The sequence below is a fragment of the Rhinoderma darwinii genome, chromosome 2 (assembly GCF_050947455.1).
Source record: "Rhinoderma darwinii isolate aRhiDar2 chromosome 2, aRhiDar2.hap1, whole genome shotgun sequence".
Classification (NCBI taxonomy): Eukaryota; Metazoa; Chordata; class Amphibia; order Anura; family Rhinodermatidae; genus Rhinoderma; species Rhinoderma darwinii.
This window is the reverse complement of record NC_134688.1, coordinates 351,287,650-351,306,421: the sequence shown is the minus strand read 5'-3', so window position 1 is coordinate 351,306,421 and position 18,772 is coordinate 351,287,650. Positions and strand designations below refer to the sequence as shown.

General features: G+C 43.8%; 2 protein-coding genes across 3 annotated transcripts in view; one reads left to right on the top strand and one right to left on the bottom strand.

Moving 5' to 3' along the window:
- TRAF3IP3 (TRAF3 interacting protein 3) overlaps window positions 1–8,883 on the top strand; it is a 97,353-nt gene extending 88,470 nt beyond the window's left edge. For both annotated transcript variants that reach the window (XM_075853722.1, XM_075853721.1), the window contains exons 14-15: window positions 6,210–6,323; window positions 8,576–8,883. In XM_075853722.1, the coding sequence (XP_075709837.1) occupies window positions 6,210–6,323; window positions 8,576–8,671 (210 nt within the window). In that variant the 3' untranslated portion in view covers window positions 8,672–8,883. The remainder of the gene's footprint in view (window positions 1–6,209; window positions 6,324–8,575) is intronic.
- A 1,830-nt stretch (window positions 8,884–10,713) lies between these two features.
- C2H1orf74 (chromosome 2 C1orf74 homolog) lies at window positions 10,714–12,782 on the bottom strand. The gene is made up of 2 exons (XM_075850697.1): window positions 12,679–12,782; window positions 10,714–11,789 (listed from the first exon to the last, which is right to left on the bottom strand). The coding sequence occupies exon 2, from the start codon at window positions 11,741–11,743 to the stop codon at window positions 10,967–10,969; it is 777 nt and encodes a 258-aa protein (XP_075706812.1). The 5' UTR covers window positions 11,744–11,789; window positions 12,679–12,782; the 3' UTR covers window positions 10,714–10,966.
- Window positions 12,783–18,772: the final 5,990 nt, after the last annotated feature.

Sequence of the window (18,772 nt, the reverse complement as noted above, 5' to 3'; positions counted from 1 at the left end):
GGGTGTAGTTTCTAAATCTAATATATAGGCCCTCAGAGCAACTTTATAACTGAACTGGTCCCTAAAAAAATTGGTTTTGGAATTGCTGCTAATATTATAAGCCTTCTAATTTTTAAAAAGAATAAAAGAACGTTTAAAAAATAATTCCTACATAAAGTAAGCACATGGTAAATGTTAATTATGAACTATTTTGTGTGATATGATTATCTGCCCGAGGCCTCATGCACACTTCCATCATCGTTTTCTCGGCCGTTTTTGACGGATCCGTGTGTCCGTTTTGGTATCCATGTGTACTCAGTGTCCGTTCCGTGTTTCCGTTTTAAACGGACGTTGTGTTTCCGTTAAGAAAACGGAAGGTATTGAACTTTATTTGAACTTGTCACGTCCCAGTCTGTCAACTTTGGCATGCCCTGCCTTTGCTAGGGCAATGGATTCGTCAAAAACAGACGGTACATGGAAGCCTTCCGCGTGCCGTCCATTTTTTTGACGGACTCATTGACTTCTATGGGCCCCAAGGTCACAGAATCACTGACCAAAATAGGAGATGCTCTACGTTTGACGAAACGGAACAACGGATCAGTCAAAATAACTGAAGTGTGCATGTGCCCATTGAAATTAATGGGTTTAGGGTACTATCAGTGACAAAAACTGATTGCACCCTGATGGAAAAAACTGAAGTGGGCATGAGGCCTTACTAGCAGAAAAATAAATATTTTGACAGCCAAATTTTTCTATATTTTCTAAGAATTTTGGTGTTTTTCACAAATAAACACAGAATGTATCGACCAAAACTCACCACTAAGGCCTCATGCACACTTCAGTTTTTTCCTTCAGGGTGCTATCCGTTTTTGTCACTGATAGCACCCTGAACCCATTCATTGCAATGGCCCCATGCACACTTCGGTTATTTAAACGGATCCGTTGTTCCGTTCCGTGCAAAGTAGAGCATGTCCTACTTTGCTCAGTGATTCAGTGACCGTGTGGCCCATAGAAGTCGATGGGTCAGTGAAAAAAACGGATGGCACACTGAAGGCTTCCGTGTGCTGTCCGTTTTTGACTGATCCGTTGCCATAGCAACGGTTGGGTGGGACAAAGTTCACAGACTCACAGTCTACAGTAGCCAGTCAGTTCTGAAGATGGATGTGGAAAGACTGATAGCATTGGTGCAGGATCACCCAGAACTGTGGGATACGCGCACAGAATGCTACCACGACCGTTATAAAAAGGATGCCGCGTGGGAGGAGCTTGCCAAGGAGCTTTTGACACGCAGATGGCAGAAGGGAACTAGTGCCCAGCGTCACAAAATAAGTAAGTAAATGCACACATTGCACTGCTTGTTTTCTGAGCATGCTTTTCTTTTGTTCCATTGTATGTAATTCTCAGTAGGTAAACTTTACACACCCGCAGTAATGTTATTTTCGCATTGACCTGCTGTCTTATAACATGTGCTTTGCAATCCCAAAATTCTGACCGGTATAGACTTTGCGCAGTTTCAAGTGTGTCAGAGGGTAGCGTAGACCTTGCACAGTTGTATTCTGTATTATTTCTAGTAGAGATGAGCGAACTTATGATAAGTTCGGTTCGGCTAGTTCGCCGAATTTCACGAAAAAGTTCGATTCGGACCGAACTAGTTCTGACCGAACCTGTAATTTCCGTGCGCCGAGCATGGTACTGTCCAGGGTGCTGATAGAGTTAATGGGCTGCACTAACTCTTTCAGCAACTTTGACAGTACCATGCTCGGCGCGCGGAAAATATAATGTTAATGTAATAAAAAAAATATATAAATACGTTCATACTTAGGGTATGTGCACACACACTAATTACGTCCGTAAGTGACGGACGTATTCGGCCGCAAGTCCCGGACCGAACACAGTGCAGGGAGCCGGGCTCCTAGCATCATAGTTATGTACGATGCTAGGAGTCCCTGCCTCTCTGCAGGACAACTGTCCCGTACTGTAATCATGTTTTCAGTACGGGACAGTTGTCCTGCAGCGAGGCAGGGACTCCTAGCATCGTACATAACTATGATGCTAGGAGCCCGGCTCCCTGCACTGTGTTCGGTCCGTGACTTGCGGCCGAAATACGTCCGTCAACTACGGACGTCATTAGTGTGTGTGCACATACCCTTACATTCCTCCTGTCCGGCCTCCAGCGATGACGTTTCATTCATGTCACCGCTCGCTGCAGCCAATCACAGGCTGTAGTGGCGGTCACGCTCATCACGTGACCGCCTCTGCAGCCAATCACAGGCTGCCGCGGCCTCTGCAGCCAATCACAGGCTGCCGCGGCCTCTGCAGCCAATCACACGCTCCTCTCCTGAAATACTCTGTGCTGCCTTAAACTCTGTGGACAGGTCAGGATCCTGTTTCTTTTAAATGCTGCACTGTAGCGCAGCCTTATATCGTGGATCGACCGGGTTCCCCAGCAGCATTTAAAAGAAACAGGATCCTGACCTGTCCACAGAGTTTAAGGCAGCACAGAGTATTTCAGGAGGTGAGCACGGCCGGGCACGGGCAGCCAGTAGTTTTTCCAAGCCGTGCTCCCATTATAAAGTATAGGAGCACGGCCCGTAAAATAAAAAAATAGAACATGTTCTAGCTTTTTAACGGCTCGGGCACCTTCCCGTGAGAAAACGGGAAGGTACCCGTGGCTAACAGAAGTCTATGGGCCCGCTATTTCGGGTCGTAATTACGACCCGTAAATCCAAAGTACGCCAAGCAGAGTAATCTCAAACTGTTCTCTAAGCTCTGAAAGCTGCTGAAAACAGCACCAAAAACTTCTTGTAACCTTTCTATGGGTGTTTCCTGGGACATGTGACAGATTCAAGTGAAGTTCACATCTGTTTTTTTAAACGGAAACACGGAACGGAAACGGAGTGCACACGGAAACAAAAACGGACACACGGATCCATCAAAAACGGCCGCTAAAACGGTGATGGAAGTGTGCATGAGGCCTTAGGCCTCATGCACACAAACTTATTTTTGTCCTCCCGTAAATACGGGTCCTTGGTCACACGTATTCGACCCGTATTGCACCAGTATTTACGGACCCGTGCCCGTAAATACGGGTCCGGTGTCACCAGTATTCCACCCGTATTTACGGGCACGTTTTCACTGCAAAATTGCACTGCAGTAATCGGCAGCCCTTCTCTCTATCAGTGCAGGATAGAGAGAAGGGGCAGCCCTTTCCGCAGAAAAAGTAAAAGAAATTCATACTTACCCAGCCGTTGTCTTGGTGACGCGTCCCTCTCTTGACATCCAGTCCGACCTCCCTGGATGACGCGGCAGTCCATGTGACCGCTGAAGCCTGTGATTGGCTGCCGCGGTCACATGGGCTGAAACGTCATCCCAGGAGGCCGGACTGGAGGAAGAAGCAGGGAGTTCTGGGTAAGTATGAACGTCTTTTTTTTTTTTTTTTACAGGTTGATCTATATTGTGATTTGTAGATTCTGTCCAGGGTGCTGATAGTTACCGCCGTTCGTTTAACTCTTTCAGCACCCTGGATAGTGACTATTTACTGACGTCGCCTAGCAACGCTCCCGTAATTATGGGTGCACACACGTACTCACCCGTAATTACGGGAGCCCCATAGACTTCTATGAGCCTGCCCGTGCCGAAATTACGGCCTGAAATAGGACATGTTCTATATTTTTCAACTTCACCTTCACCTTCCTGGAGCTGAATTTCCATTGACACTATGAAAAACGCCTCAAAATAAGCCTCAAAGTAAAAAAAAAAAAATTTCCTTGAAAACAGCCTTGTAATTTTCAACCACTTCTTTTTTACGTGTGACTATACCCTCAGGGCTTAAAGAGGTTTTCTGGCTTTATGTAAATACAGCTTAATCACTATACCAATGAAAAGTTCTACAACTTTCTAATATACTTTCTTTCAATTTCTCACCATTTTCAAGATATTTGTTTGCTGTCAGTGAATGAGAACAATCTTGTTTGCCTTCAGAGGCTGCAAACCCCTACATAGCTAGTCCTGTTCTCAGCTGAGAAGTGGATACAATTGTGTGCTCTGAGGCCCCCCTGCACACGACCGTGCCAGGCATCTGCATTTTCGGCCTGTGCTCCCATACAAAGTATGGAAGCACGGCCCGTAAAAAGCAAAAGATAGGACATGTCCTATCTTTTGCAGAGGCTTTCTACGGCCCAGAAACCTTCCCATAAGTATATGGGAAGGTGTCCGCGGTCAATAGAAGTGAATTGCTCTGTAATTAAGGTCAAGTTCTACGGTCGTGTGCATGGGGCCTGAGCTAAACAGCCTGTACTCAAGACTGATTTGTGCTGCTGCTAATGTAATTTGCTATGTTCACACATTGCTATTTGTTGGAGATTTTTGATGCAGATTTTTGAGCCAAAGCCAGAAGTGGTTGCAAAATGGAATAGGTAATATAAAGGAAGAACTTGTACTTCTCCTTCCTCCGGGATCCATTTCTGGTATTGGCTCAAAAATCTGCATCAAAATCTGCAACAAATCTCCATGTGTGAACATAGCCTTTAGATCACAGGGCATCAACTAGACTGGATACAATTGTAAATAGGAGTAAGGGCCTGTTCACGTTAGCGTCGGGCTTCTGTTCATGGGTTCCGTTCGACCTTTCCGTCGGAGTAACTGATGAACAAAAAGTCAAACGGAAACCATGGCTTCCGTTTGCATTACCATTGATTTCAATAGTAAGGGTATGTTCACACGCACTGTTTTCAGACGTAATTCGGGCATATTACGCCTCGAATTACGCCTGAAAAAATGGATCCATTACGCCTACAAACATCTGCCCATTGCGATGTTCTGTTCCCACGAGGTGTAATTTTACGCGTCGCTGTCAAAAGACGGCGCGTAAAAAGACACCCGCGTCAAAGAAGTGCACGTCACTTCTTGGGATGTTTTTGGAGCAGTTTTTCATTGTCTCCATCGAAAAACAGCTCCAACGTGAGTTGTTAAAAAACGTCTGAAAATCAGGAACTGTTTTCAGGCGAAAACAGCTCTGTAATTTCAGACGTATTTTGCTACTGCGTGCGAACATACCCTAATGCTTCCATTGCAGTTGGTTTCCTTTTCTTTTGCGGAAAAAAAAGCATAGTTGACTACGCTATTGTTTCCGCAAAAAAAAAACGGAAACTTTACAGAACGGAAACCGAAACAAAATGCAACTGTAGCATTGGCAACGGAAAGGTAGCTAAGAACAGAAGCCCGATGCTGATGTAAACACACCTTAAGGCCTGATTGACACAAACGTTTTATACGTCCGTGTGCTATCTGTTAAAACAACGGACAGCACACGGACCTATGCAATTTAATGGGGCTATTCAGACATGCGTGATTTTTCACGCAGCATGTTTCCACTGCGTGAAACTCACTGCATGTCCTATTCTAGTCCATTTTGCGGACCACGCACCAGTTGATGTCTATGGGTCCGTGTTTAAAGAAAGACTGAGAAAAAAATAAATAAAATATGCACCAACACGGACATAAAAAACTGATGCCACACGGAACAAACATTGATGGCAAACAGAACTGCAACGCATGAAAAAGTTGCATTTTTTGCAGACGCAAAATGGACACGTTCGTGTGAATCTGGCCTAATAGTAAGGCCTTCACACAAACTTGTTTCTAGTCCGTTTCAACAATGGACAGCACACTGGTCTCTATAAATCAATGGGGCTAGTCCCACATACGTTTTTTTTCCACTGAGCATGTTCGTTGTGGTAAACTCAAAGCATTTCCTATTCTGGCTGTTTTTGCGGACGACATCCATGTGCTATCTATTTTTCACTGATCAGTTACTAAGAAATGCAGTAGAAAAAAGAAAAGTAAATCCAGGAAGCGCTTGCAGAGCACAAAAACGGACAAGAAAAACGGATGCACAATGCAATTCATATTCATGAAAAACGGTCCTTTTTTTGCGGCTGCAAACCGGATACACGTGTGAATAAGACCTTAGGGCACACAGAAATCCATGTACACCATAGGGGAAAAAGAAAAGCCCTACTGAAATAGTAGGGAAATGTATGACATCATAATCCAGTGCACGTGTTTATTATGGTTATATGGATCAATACTACAGCATGCAAGCAAAATTACTTTAATACTCAATGTTTTATTTTTGATTTACATCAGTAGTTTGTAAAATCTTAACAGAAATGCCGACAATTCAGTTTCCACTATTTATTTGTTAATGGTGGTCCTTTTGTTTTTGCCAGTGTACGGGTCTGGAAGCTGAACTTGAACTGATCACTGGTGAATACCAGTCTTGTCAGAGAAAATTGAAGCAGTGTCGAGAAGAGCTTAAGGGAATCTCCAGACGAAAACCAAAGGTAAAATGATTACAGATGAGTAAATATTACGACTTCAACGGAATCCTGTGAATATTTAAACTCCCATTTCATGAGGTCAGGAAAGCCTTTTCAAGGAATCAGATCACGTCATTAGCATTAAGTATGTGGCTCCTACATGGAGCCTAAGGCTGGATTCATACAAGACGGAAATGCCGTGGAATTTCTGCAGCAAAATCCGCACGTGTTACGTGCGAATTTTGCTGCAGATTTCACTCCTACATTGAAAAGAGTGAAATCCACAATGAACATCCAGAACAGAATGAGCATTCTGCGGTTTTGAAAATCTTCAGCATGCGCTGATTTCCTTCTGGAAAATGTTCAGCAGCATGTGGATGAGATTTGTTCAAATCTCATCCACATGGCATAATACATTGCGGATTTTCCAGACGGAAATATTGCACGGAAAATCTGCAGCATTTTCATCCCGTGTTAATCCAGCCCAAGGGTGTGTTTTGAGTTGTTTTTTTGGCACTTTTTGCAACTATTATGCAAAAACCATTGCAGTTTGGTCTTGATTACGAAAATAGAGACAAAAAAAAATAAAAAAAATGACTCGTGTAAATATACTCTTGGCCTGTATTAACACCGGACGAAAATGTTGCTGATTTTACGTGCAATATTTTCATGATATGTAGACGAAAATAGATTTCTTTGCTAACTCCCAGTCAGTGGTAATTTATTCTCTAGCACATTTAAACTTTTGGGAGTTTGCTCTAGAATGTATACAATCATCTATGTCTAAAGGAGTTTGAATAGCTGGAGCAAAGCGCCCAGTGTCCAGCCCCTGAACCAGAGTTAGGCCGGATTTACACGTGTGTGCCTTTTGCACGCGCAAAAAACGCGGCGTTTTGCGCACGCAAAAGGTACTTAACAGCTCCGTGTGTCAGCCCCGTATGATGCGCGGCTTCGTGATTTTCGCGCAGCTGCCATCATTCTAACACTCTGTTTGTAGGTTTGTAAACAGAAAAGCACGTGGTGCTTTTCTGTTTTCATTCATACTTTTTACTGCTGTTGCGCGAATCACGCACGTCACACGGAAGTGCTTCCGTGTGCTGCGCGTGATTTTCACGCACCCATTGACTTCAATGGGTGCGTGATGCGCGAACGCACACATAACGGACATGTCGTGAGTTTTACGCAGTGGACACACGCTGCGTGAAACTCACGGACAGTCTGCGCGGCCCCATAGACTAATATAGGTCCGTGTGAGGCGTGTGAAAATCACGCGCGTTGCAAGGACCTATATCACGTTCGTCTAAATAAGCCCTTAGGCTGAGTTCACACAGGGAGGATACGCTGCGTAGAAGCACGCAGCGTATCCGCCCTGTCCGTCACAGAATTCCAAGCGAAAAAGCACACCAAACTGTGGTGCAGTTTTTCCCCAGGAATGTCCGCTGCGAAAAACTGCAGCATTTAGCCGGCCTGCCTCCTGGAATGACGTCTCATCCCAGGAAACCGCTGCGGATTGGCTGCAGTGGCGGTCACATGGGATGAAGCATCATTCCCAGAGGCCAGCCCTCTGACGTTATCCAGGCCGGCCTCCTGAGCTGTTTCATCCCATGAGACCGCCGCTACAGCCTGCGATTGGTTGCAGCGGTCACATGGGATGAAATGCCATCCCAGGAGGCCGTGCTGGAGGGAGGAACACAGACTTCTAGGTAAGTATGAGATTAAAAAATTTTCTGAGTTGCGTTTTTATGCTGCGAACATGCCGCAAAAAAACGCAACTGCTATTTTAAATATTTAAATAGTAGTTGTGTGATTTACCTCCCCATTGAATTCAATGGGGGAAAACCGGCAACGAATAAGCAGCATTTACGCAAATACAAATGAAATGCTGCGGAATAAAATTCTGCACCGCAGGTCAATTTCTGAACGTTTTTTTCCACTCCGTATTTACACAGTGTGTGGATGAGATTTGTTTTATCTCATCCACTTTGCTGTAGATTTTCAGCAAAGAAATCTGCATTATTTATGTGAACTGACCCTTAAATTGAGCTGAAAGGGCATTTTATTCAAAGGTACCCTCCGATTTGTATAGCTGAAAATGCGTGCATATTGTTGTTGGGGTTTATAAAAGGCTGGGCCGGACACTCCACTAAACTATTTACATAATGGGGCAATTTTTCCAGATCTTCCTAGCGAAATAGCGAACATAAGAAATAAATAACATGCACCTTAGAAGATCCATTTGAATGGTTGAATGACATATCAAACTTCTCTTCCCACAGAGAAGCTGCTGTTTCTGGATGTCCGGCTTCATGGTGATATTGGCTGCAGTGATGGCGTTCCTTTTCTCCAATCACATAGAACATTATTTACACTGAAATATTCAACTACCTCAGGTTTATTAAATAACTGCATTAGTTGATGTTCATAAATAGTTTTTGGTTTTGTTACTATTTTTTTTTATTATATGTGAAGAAATATATTTTAGAAAAAAAAATTCCAATGTTGCAGTACTTTGCGGTATTTATCTGTGCCTTTTGTAATGTGAACTGAGGTGTAGCTGCAACAGAAGTAATAAAGTGCCTTATAAAAGACCATGCTAGTAGCAGTATTATTGCTGAAGTAACGTCAACTTGATAAAAGAGACTTACCATAAAAAAAGATTTATTGTACACTTAAAATGTAAACACACACACACACACTGCTGAGATATGATCACTTTAGTCTGCCTTTCCTTTCAGTTTTGCGATCAGTTGCAGTCCTGTCATGGAGACCTTGTCTAAACTCGAAGCAAAAGCCACAACAGTGAAAATGTCCTATGTCACACACAGGGTCACCATGACAACACTGTACGTAACAGAAATCAGAACAGAAAACGTCATCAAAATCCCTCAGTAGTAGGATCTCTACAAGGACAATGGAAGAAACCTTTGGCCTAGTTCACACTGTGTTTTTTTCGTCTGGTAAAAATAAAATCTGCCTCAAAATTCCTTTGGGAATTTTGAGGCCGATTTTGAAGTACCAGCATTTTTTTCCCCCCGCATTTCGGGTGGTGTTTTTTTTCCCAAAAATTTTAGGTGAGGTCAGAGGTGGAAATCGCCCAAGGAAAGAGCACGCCCCACTTTCTTTTTTTCTGTGAGCGGCCAAAACCTGCCCGGGAAAGAAAAACACCTCTGCCTCCCATTGGAATTAATTAGGGATTGATTTGGGGCATTTCAAACAGCATCAAAAAACGTTGCCTGAACTACCCCTTAGGCTATGTTCACACGGGGTATTTTGCCGAGTTTTTTGACGCGGAAACCGCGTCGCAAAACTCGGCAAAAACGGCCCGAAAATGCCTCCCATTGATTTCAATGGGAGGCGTCGGCGTCTTTTTCCCGCGAGCAGTAAAACTGCCTCGCGGGAAAAAGAAGCGACATGCCCTATCTTCGGGCGCTTCCGCCTCTGACCTCCCATTGACTTCAATGGGAGGCAGAGAAAGCGTATTTCACGCTGTTTTATGCCCGCGGCGCTCAATGGCCGTGGGCGAAAAACGGCGCGAAAATCGGCGTGCAGGGAGAGGAAAATCTGCCTCAAAGTTCCAAACGGAATTTTGAGGCAGATATCCCTCCCCCAAAATACTCCGTGTGAACATAACCTTAAAGAGGCTCTGTCATCACATCATAAGTGCCCTATCTCCTACATAAGGAGATCGGCGCTATAATGTAGGTGACAGCAGTGCTTTTTATTTAAAAAAAACGATCTGTTTTCACCACTTTATTAGCGATTTTAGATTTATGCTAATGAGTTGCTTAATGCCAAAGTGGGCGTATTTTTACTTTAGACCAAGTGGGCGTTGTGGAGAGGAGTGTATGACGCTGACCAATCAGCGTCCTGCACTCCTCTCCATTCATTTACACAGCGCATAGGGATCCTGCTAGATCCTTATGTGCTGTCTTATACTAACACATTAATGATACTGAAGTGTTTAGACAGTGAATAGACATTCCACGGGATCTCGAGATTACGATGTAGATGACAGGTTAAAGCGAGATTACGCTTTGCTCTGCTGTAACTACCACACAAACAGTAACGAAGTGCAGGGATTGTGAATAGACATCCCGTGGAATGTCTATTCACTGTCTAAACACTTCAGTATTGTTAATGTGTTAGTATAAGACAGCACATAAGGATCTAGCAGGATCCCCATGCGCTGAGTAAATGAATGGGGAGGAGTGCATGACGCTGATTGGTCAGCGTCATACACTCCTCTGTACAACGCCCACTTGGTCTAAAGTAAAAATACGCCCACTTGGGCATTAAGCAACTCATTAGCATAAATCTAAAATCTCTAATAAAGTGGTGAAAACAGATCGTTTTATTAAATAAAAAGCACTGCTGTCACCTACATTATAGCGCCAATCTCCTTATATAGGAGATAGGGCACTTATAATGTGGTGACAGAGCCTCTTTAAAGTATACACAGAGACTGTAGGACCAATCAACATCTGATCAGTAAACTGCTGAGGCGGCAGTTTGTAAGACAATTGAAGCAGTGTTTTTTTGTACAGGTAATGCTTGAAGTTGGTCTTTCATATAGCAGACCCCAAAAAATGCAGGATTTTTTTCCTCTAAAGGCAGTGAGAACTAGAGCTCCGACATTGTGGGAGACCAGGCTTCTGTATGACGCACTATCATAGAGCTACAGCTGGTAGCGTTACAGTTTCCATTGTAATTTCAAGGTCTGTGAAGTGACATTGTCCATGAAAGGAGCGCTTTAACCTCTCAGTCCAGGCCTGCAGGAGTAACTGCAGCGTATGGTATACAGTCTCTGGAATTGTGAAAGAATAAACCTGCAGTTTATGGAGTCCTATTTTGGAACACGTGGTCTTTACGGTGACGTGTTTCAGTGGTGTAAAAGACAAACAATTTTCAAAGTTCCTGGAAGTGTCAAACCAGTAGACGGCAGGATAATGCAGGAGGAAACCAAACATGGTGCACAGATTCCATTCTGTAGCGGGGATATCGGCTATAGAAACGGTCCCTGGCGGCTCACTCTGGTAAGGTGTTAGATGTTTTAGGAGGTCTGAAAGTTGGGAATGGATCTTCCAAAGACGATCTTGGGCAAACACTTCCGGGTGCTTGAGCTTGGCAGAAACATCTATAACATGTAACTCGCCACTATTTAGTAGCATCGCCAAGCAAGAGGTCGCCTTGGGCACATTGATGAGAAGTATAGTTCCTGCTAGGTTAAGAATGTGTAAAGGCCCCTGTAAGAAACCGACCTGATGAAGCTGCTTGAGATATCCCTGGATCTGCGAGACATCTGCTGCACCGAGGTCATAAAGAAAGCATGGCTTTAGGCCGCAATCTACAGCCAACGTTTCAGCAGCAAGTCTCAGAGCAAGTGACCTTCTGCATCCTTTAAGATGTTGCTTAGCAGCGGCGTGGAGGTCCATAATGAGAGACATTGCAACGTTACAGAACGGTGTGCGTTCTCCTGTCAAGTCATTTAGTCTGGAACAAGAAGATAATAAAGATGGATGAGGCTACAATTCAAGAACACAAATAGGCCATGTTCACACTTATTCTAGCGTGTATTCCACACCTAAATCCTGACAAAACACATTGGTAATTTGTGCCCCGTTCACACGCTCCGGAAAAAATCAGTGCGGAATAATGAACGCGCTGTAGATGACCAAATCCACAGCATGTTTATTATTCTCGTGGATTCTGCGCAAAAGTGTGGCCAATTAGCTGCGTTCAGTCATCTTTGTTGCGTTTTGCTACAATTTTCGTAACAGACCTTTACTGGCAACAGCTCCAACATTAGGCCACCAGCCAGCAAATTTCTTATTTATTGAGACTCCTGAAAAACCACATTACTAACTACACGTGTTGTATGTGACACTGTGGGGCGATCGTACAATAATCCAGTGCTTAGGTGATTAATGGCAATCTTGGGACAACTCCTTTAACCCTGCTGACAGGGACAATCTAGTTCTATTAATGGGGGTGATCTGACTGCCACTATGGGGACATGACCAGTATGTGAGGGCTGCATCCAAATCTCCCTGAAAAACACAAGTTGGTAACTATGGTCAATCTTATGTGCTGAGGAGCTGTCATGTCATGGGGAAAGAACACATTCTGCCCTGTTCTCCACGCAGGACAGTCTGGATCCAGCAAATGCCGATGTGGCCATGGCTCCTGGAAACATTCACATAAGTATGTCAGCAAGGCTTGCTTGTACTGGATCCGGGTCCCGTCTGCCCGATCAGGCTGTTTATACTACATGGACACACCAGGGGCAGACAGCTGGCATCTATGAAGTCATACTTGTCCTCGATGACTTCAGCTAAAATAACTTGGCAACACCCAACAATGTACAAACCAAACCACATACCACCTGCCGCCCGGACTCAGTAGTCATACGCATCTTCCTGCTTCCGGGTCACGTGATCGCGGCGTCACCACAGGCAGATTTACTGGACCGCGGTTAGCAGCGACTCTATGATATATTGGCTATGTACATGACAACCTTCTACATTAGAAGACAGTTTTAAAGGAGTACATACATATAATATAGTTGAAAGGCGACAGGGAATTATCAAAGCTGATGAATGCAAAAGTGGAGCAGTTGTCAATAGTAACCAATCAGGTTGCAGCTTTTTATTTTTAAACGGGCCTCTGCTAAATTACCTGCAATCTGATTGGTTGCTATGAGCAACTGCTCCTTTTTTTAAAACCATTTCCTTTGCACCAGTTTTAAAACTCCCCATGTCCATAGAGTTGAACCAGAGAAAGGAGGGAGGGGGGTTTCTTAAGGGCCTTGTACACCCACCGACAGTCGGCCGGTGAAGCGAGCGCCGATCAACGAGACATAGTTGATCGGCACTCGTTTGTTCCTGTCACACGGAGCTATGGATGGGGACGAGCGGTCGTTACTCCGATCGCTCGTCACCATACAGTGTCATGTCGGCAGCACTTCTCCCTGTTTAGGGAATGTTCACACGTCTTATTTTCTGCTTTGTTCACACGCTATTTAGCAAACAACGTATGAAAATACGAAGCGGTTTTCAAAGGAAAACCGCTCCTGATTTTCAGCCAATTTTTAATTAGCGTCCTTCGCAGCGTTTTTAGGAGCTGTTTTTCTATAGAGTCAAAGAAAAACGGCTCCAAAAACGGCCTAAGAAGTGACATGCACTTCTTTTCCGCCTGCATTTTTTTATGTGGCCGTTTTTCAAAACGGCCGCGTAAAAAAACGCCCCATCGGAACAGAACACAGTTTTTCCTATTGAAATCAATGGGCAGATGTTTGGAGGCGTTCTGCTTCCCATCTTTCGGCCGTTTACGGCCCAAACAACAGCAGAAAATAAGGCGTGTGAACATACCCTAACACGGAGATGTGCGAACGCTAATATTTCAATTTTTTAAAACGATACAAACAGCAGATGATCGAGCGTTTGCTTGTTCATTCTGCTAATCGTTCCCCTGTTTATACAGGGCAATTATCGACAACGAGCGTTCTATGAACGCTCGTCTGCCCGATGATCGCCCCGTGTAAAACCCCCTTTAGGCTAGATTGAGACCCCTCAAAAGAAAAAAGGATACAGCAAAAAAGGGCAGTGACTCCAACAAAGAAAACCGGTGGCATGCTCCATTGACTGCCGTAAGTACAGAGGTACAAACGTCACTCGAAGAAGCCGGTTTGGCACCACATGGAAATCCTCCAGTGTAGATGAGGCTTAGGCCTTATTCAGACGAGTGTATTATACGTTCAAAAAACGGACAGTACAAGGACCTATGCAATTCAATGGGGCTATTTACACGTCTGTGGTTTTTCATGCAGCATGTGTCCTATTTATTTGCGCTTCACACATCCCTCCATAGACAATAGTCTATGGAGGGATGTGTGATAACACGTCCCACAGGGGTACAGCACGGATTCACCTCGGACATGGAAAACTGCAGTTTTTTAGGTCCGAGGTTTACTACGTTCGTGTGAATCTAGCCGTGTAACTGAACTTTCGCAAAACTTTTGAAGTGTCATCAAGACATTTTAGAAGTTTTGATTGGTGTGGTACAGGTTTGGAAGTCCCCATTATCGCTGAAATGAAGATGCGGGAGCGCTCAGCTGAGGGCCTGCATCTTCGGCTGTGATTGGTGCTAGTCGTTAGGGATGTACACGACAAACGATAAACGGCAGTAAAATACGGATCTGTTTTCAAGGGAAAACAGCCCCTGAGTTTTAGCTGTTTTTTAATGCGTTTTTTTACGGCCGTTGTTGGAGCGGTCTTGCTCTTGAGACCATGAAAAATGGCTCAAGAAGTGATATGCACTTCTTTTTTACGGTGCGCTTTTTTTACGCACCGTTTTTACATACAGCTGCATTACAAAACGCCCTGTGGGAATTAAACGTTTTTCCTATTGTAATAAATGGGCAGATGTTTGGAGGCGTGCAGCCTCCGTATTTTTAGCCATTTTTCGGGGCGTTTACGGCCCAAAAAATGGCTGAAAATAAGCCGTGTGAACATACCCTTAGGCTGAAGATGGGCTCATAGATGTTTTATTTGAGCCCATCTTCAGCCTAACAGGAAGCGCTTTTGCACCTTCATTTCAGTGAGGATAAGGCCCCATGCACACGAACGTGCTTTTGTGGCCGCAATTCCCCCCGAAAATCCACGGGAGAATTGTGGCCCCATTCATTCCTATGGTTCCGTGGTTTCCATGGTCCGTGCATGGCCCAGGAGCATGGACCGCAGAAAGAACGGACATGTCTTATTACGGCCGTGTTCTGCAGTCCAGGCTCATAGGAAATAATGGACGCGGCCATGTGCACGGCCCGCGATTTGAGGGCAGCTCGCGGATGACACTCCGCTGCTGGCCGACCCGAAAATCACGGCCGTGCACATGAGGCCTAACGGTATGTTCACACAGCAAACAAAAAACAGCTGTGAATAAAAAAGCTGTTTTTACGTCTGTTTTTGGAGCTGTTTTTCTAGTGAGACAATGAAAAACGGCTCAAGAAGTGACATGCACTTCTTTTTTATGGGGCTTTTTTTTACTCGCCGTTTTTACAATCGGCACATAAAAAAAATGTCCCATGGGAACAAAATGCAGTTTTTCCCATTGAAATCAATGGGCAGATGTTTGGAGGCGCTCAGCCCCTATTATTTTCAGCCATTTTTCGGGGCGAACATTCAGTTACTATGCTGCCCTGTCTGAGGGCAGCATAAAGAAGTAACAGCTATGGCTGCTACAGCGGTAGTTACACCGCCTCCTAGACAGGGGCTCCCTCTAGAAGCAGAATCCCCGGCCAGAGCATCAGCAACGCTTTGGCCGGGGATTCCACTCCTGGAGGAGCCATGACGGCAGCGTCAGCACCCGGCAGCCGAATTCGCTGGGTGCCAAAGCCGGCCCTGTCCTCAGGATCATAGCTAATAAAACGATGTATCTGACGAAGAATGGAGTGGAAACGCGTTGTACTACACTGCCAAAGAGGTAACTTGATTATTATAATCGCTTTGGAAGTTTTTCCACTGCCTCTGGGGATCTGTAAGCAGAACCAATGGAGGTTGCCCTTTTCTCTAGGAAACACAATTAATAAAATGATGTACTTTTGTTATAAAAAGGTAGTGTTTTCATTTATAATGTAGAAATAAAACAAGCCAAAAAGTAAAAAATAAAATAAAAAAAAACTGGTAAAAGAAGCATGTATAGTTCTACTTCATTGGTAAAATTTGGGAGATACAAGCTGTGGTTTCATGTTTGGTTAAAAAAAAAACATCTTCATGATTAATCGTGGAGCCCATCATGGGATGTGCGAAGAGACCTTTTTTTTTTTTTTTTTCTGGCAGCTTGGTGTTCTTTCCGGCAAGCATAAAATCAAAAGACGCTTTAACTTTAAGTACATAGTGGTGTACATTTTTAGTGCTTAAAGAGGCTCTGTCACCACATTATAAGTGCCCTATCTCCTACATAAGGAGATCGGCGCTGTAATGTAGGTGACAGTAATGCTTTTTATTTTTTAAAAAACGATCTATTTTCACAACGTTAGGAGCGATTTTGGTTTATGCTAATGAGCTTTCTTAATGCCCAAGTGGGCGTATTTTTACTTTCGACCAAGTGGGCTTTGTACAGAGGAGTGCATGACGCTGACCAATCGCCATCATGCACTCCTCTCCATTCATTTACACTGCACTAGCGATATAGTTATATCACTATGTGCAGCCTCATACACAAGCCCTAACATTACTACAGTGTCCTGATAATGAATACACATGACCATCCAGCCTGAACGTCATGTGTACTCAGAATCCTGACACTTCTGACTCTTTTTTGTGAGATTCCAGCAAGTGAAACCAAATCTCGTTTAGCTCCGTAATCTCGCGAGATTGTGTTTCACTTGCCGGAATCTCACAAAAAAGAGTCAGAAGTGTCAGGATTCTGAGTACACATGACGTCCAGGCTGGATTTCATGTGTATTCATTATCAGGACACTAGTAATGTTAGGGCTTGTGTATGAGGCTGCACATAGTGATATAACTATATCGCTAGTGCAGTCTAAATGAATGGAGAGGATTGCATGATGCCGATTGGTCAGCGTCATGCACTCCTCTGTACAACGCCCACTTGGTCGAAAGTAAAAATACGCCCACTTGGGCATTAAGAAAGCTCATTAGCATAAACAAAAATCGCTCCTAACGTTGTGAAAATAGATCGTTTTTTTTAAATAAAAAGCATTACTGTCGCCTACATTACAGCGCCGATCTCCTTATGTAGGAGACAGGGCACTTATAATGTGGTGACAGAGTCTCTTTACACAATTGCAATCCTCTTCTCTGCTATATTAGAATACCTAGAAGGAACACAGCCGTATTTTTCCATTTTACTGAATCCTTTCAGCTTACTGTTTAGCTTGCGGACTCCACATGTAAAGTAATAAAACCATAGTTGCAGGCAGCTAATACATTGTGGTCAAAACTAGATTATGTGAGCATGATAGCTTACATAGCACCAACATATTCCTCAACGCTGCACAGAGATTGTCATCACTAAAAGTTCTCCATGGAGCTCACAATCTAAATAAAAATCCCTATCATAAACACATACTAGGGCCAATTTCACAGGAAACTAGTTAAGGCCCTCTTCACATCTGCATCTGGGTATACCGTTATTCTGCTCAGTTAGATGAGCAGAACAAGAACAAGGGAATGTTGCAACACGGACACCACCGGAACCCATTGACTCTAATAAGTTTCGTCGGTGTGTCCGTGGTTTTACCAGAAGAAATGGTACTGCACGCTGTGCTATTGTTTCTAGTAATATCTGCCGGATCTGCCATGGAGGACCATCCAACACAGATGTGAACCGGCCCTGACCTATCAGTATGTTTCTAGAGTGTGCTAACTAGTATCCACCGTGCTGCCTACACATTATTGGAAGCTTCTCTAGATTGTAGAGTTCAGACAAATGTTCCAGTATAAAGCTAGAGCATTTTTGCTTGTTTTAGTATGGCGCGGTTGTACTCCAATGTACTCTTTCAAGAAGTTTATGCATACCTCCCAACGGGGCAGATTGGGGTTGCGGTTTAAAAGTGTCCCATAAACGTTGGGAGTTATGACTTTGGACCTAGTTTACACTTTGTAGTTTTGACGAATTTCGTTCGGCATGTATTTTATAAGGAAAGTATAATTTTAAGCTTTATAACCAACCTCTTTTTACGATTCATTCCTAACCTTTTGCTTACAAAAACCTCATCAGAATGCAAAGTGTGAACTAGGCTGAACTGGTTTATCCGGGTCAGTCATAAAACACCACAGTGAGTTTCCAGGAAAGCAGTTTCATCTCACTAGGACATTATCAGCATATCTAAGACCAGTAATGATGGATGTCTAGTAGGTCCCAGGACATCTGTTGGAATGGTCATTCAAGGAAAGAAAGGATAATTAAAAGCAGATTGTATAAAAGAAACAATTGTGCAGTGAAATGCCGGGACTAGTAGCAAAACAATGTTTACAAGGGATTATTGGTAAAAATTGCTGCTTTGGAAGGACCTCTGTGACCTGTATTTTCCAACCTGCTGGAATTTAATAAAGTTTCACTTTTATACAGAAAGAATTTGTATACATAATATAATCTAGTCATGACTGTATACACATTTAACAAGTTCTCTTTCTAAATCGTTATCATAAAAGGGCATATGGACAGCAGTTGTCTTGCTGGGATAGCCCCTTTAAAGGGAAGGTGTCACAAATAATTTTTTTTATATAATATTGCTTTTAGTATGTCATTAAAATAAATTTTATTTATTTGTGTTTTTGTGTTGTACTTTTTACTTTCTTTTCCTTCTCTATGGGGGCGCCATTTTCATGTGGACTGGAAGCTGCGGCCGGACAGTAAGATGACGACTTCCAGTCGCATGTTCAAGGCAGTGCAGACGCAAGGACTAGGAGCGGAGGCAGCAACAGCGGCGGCAGGAGCAGGTAAGTTATGTT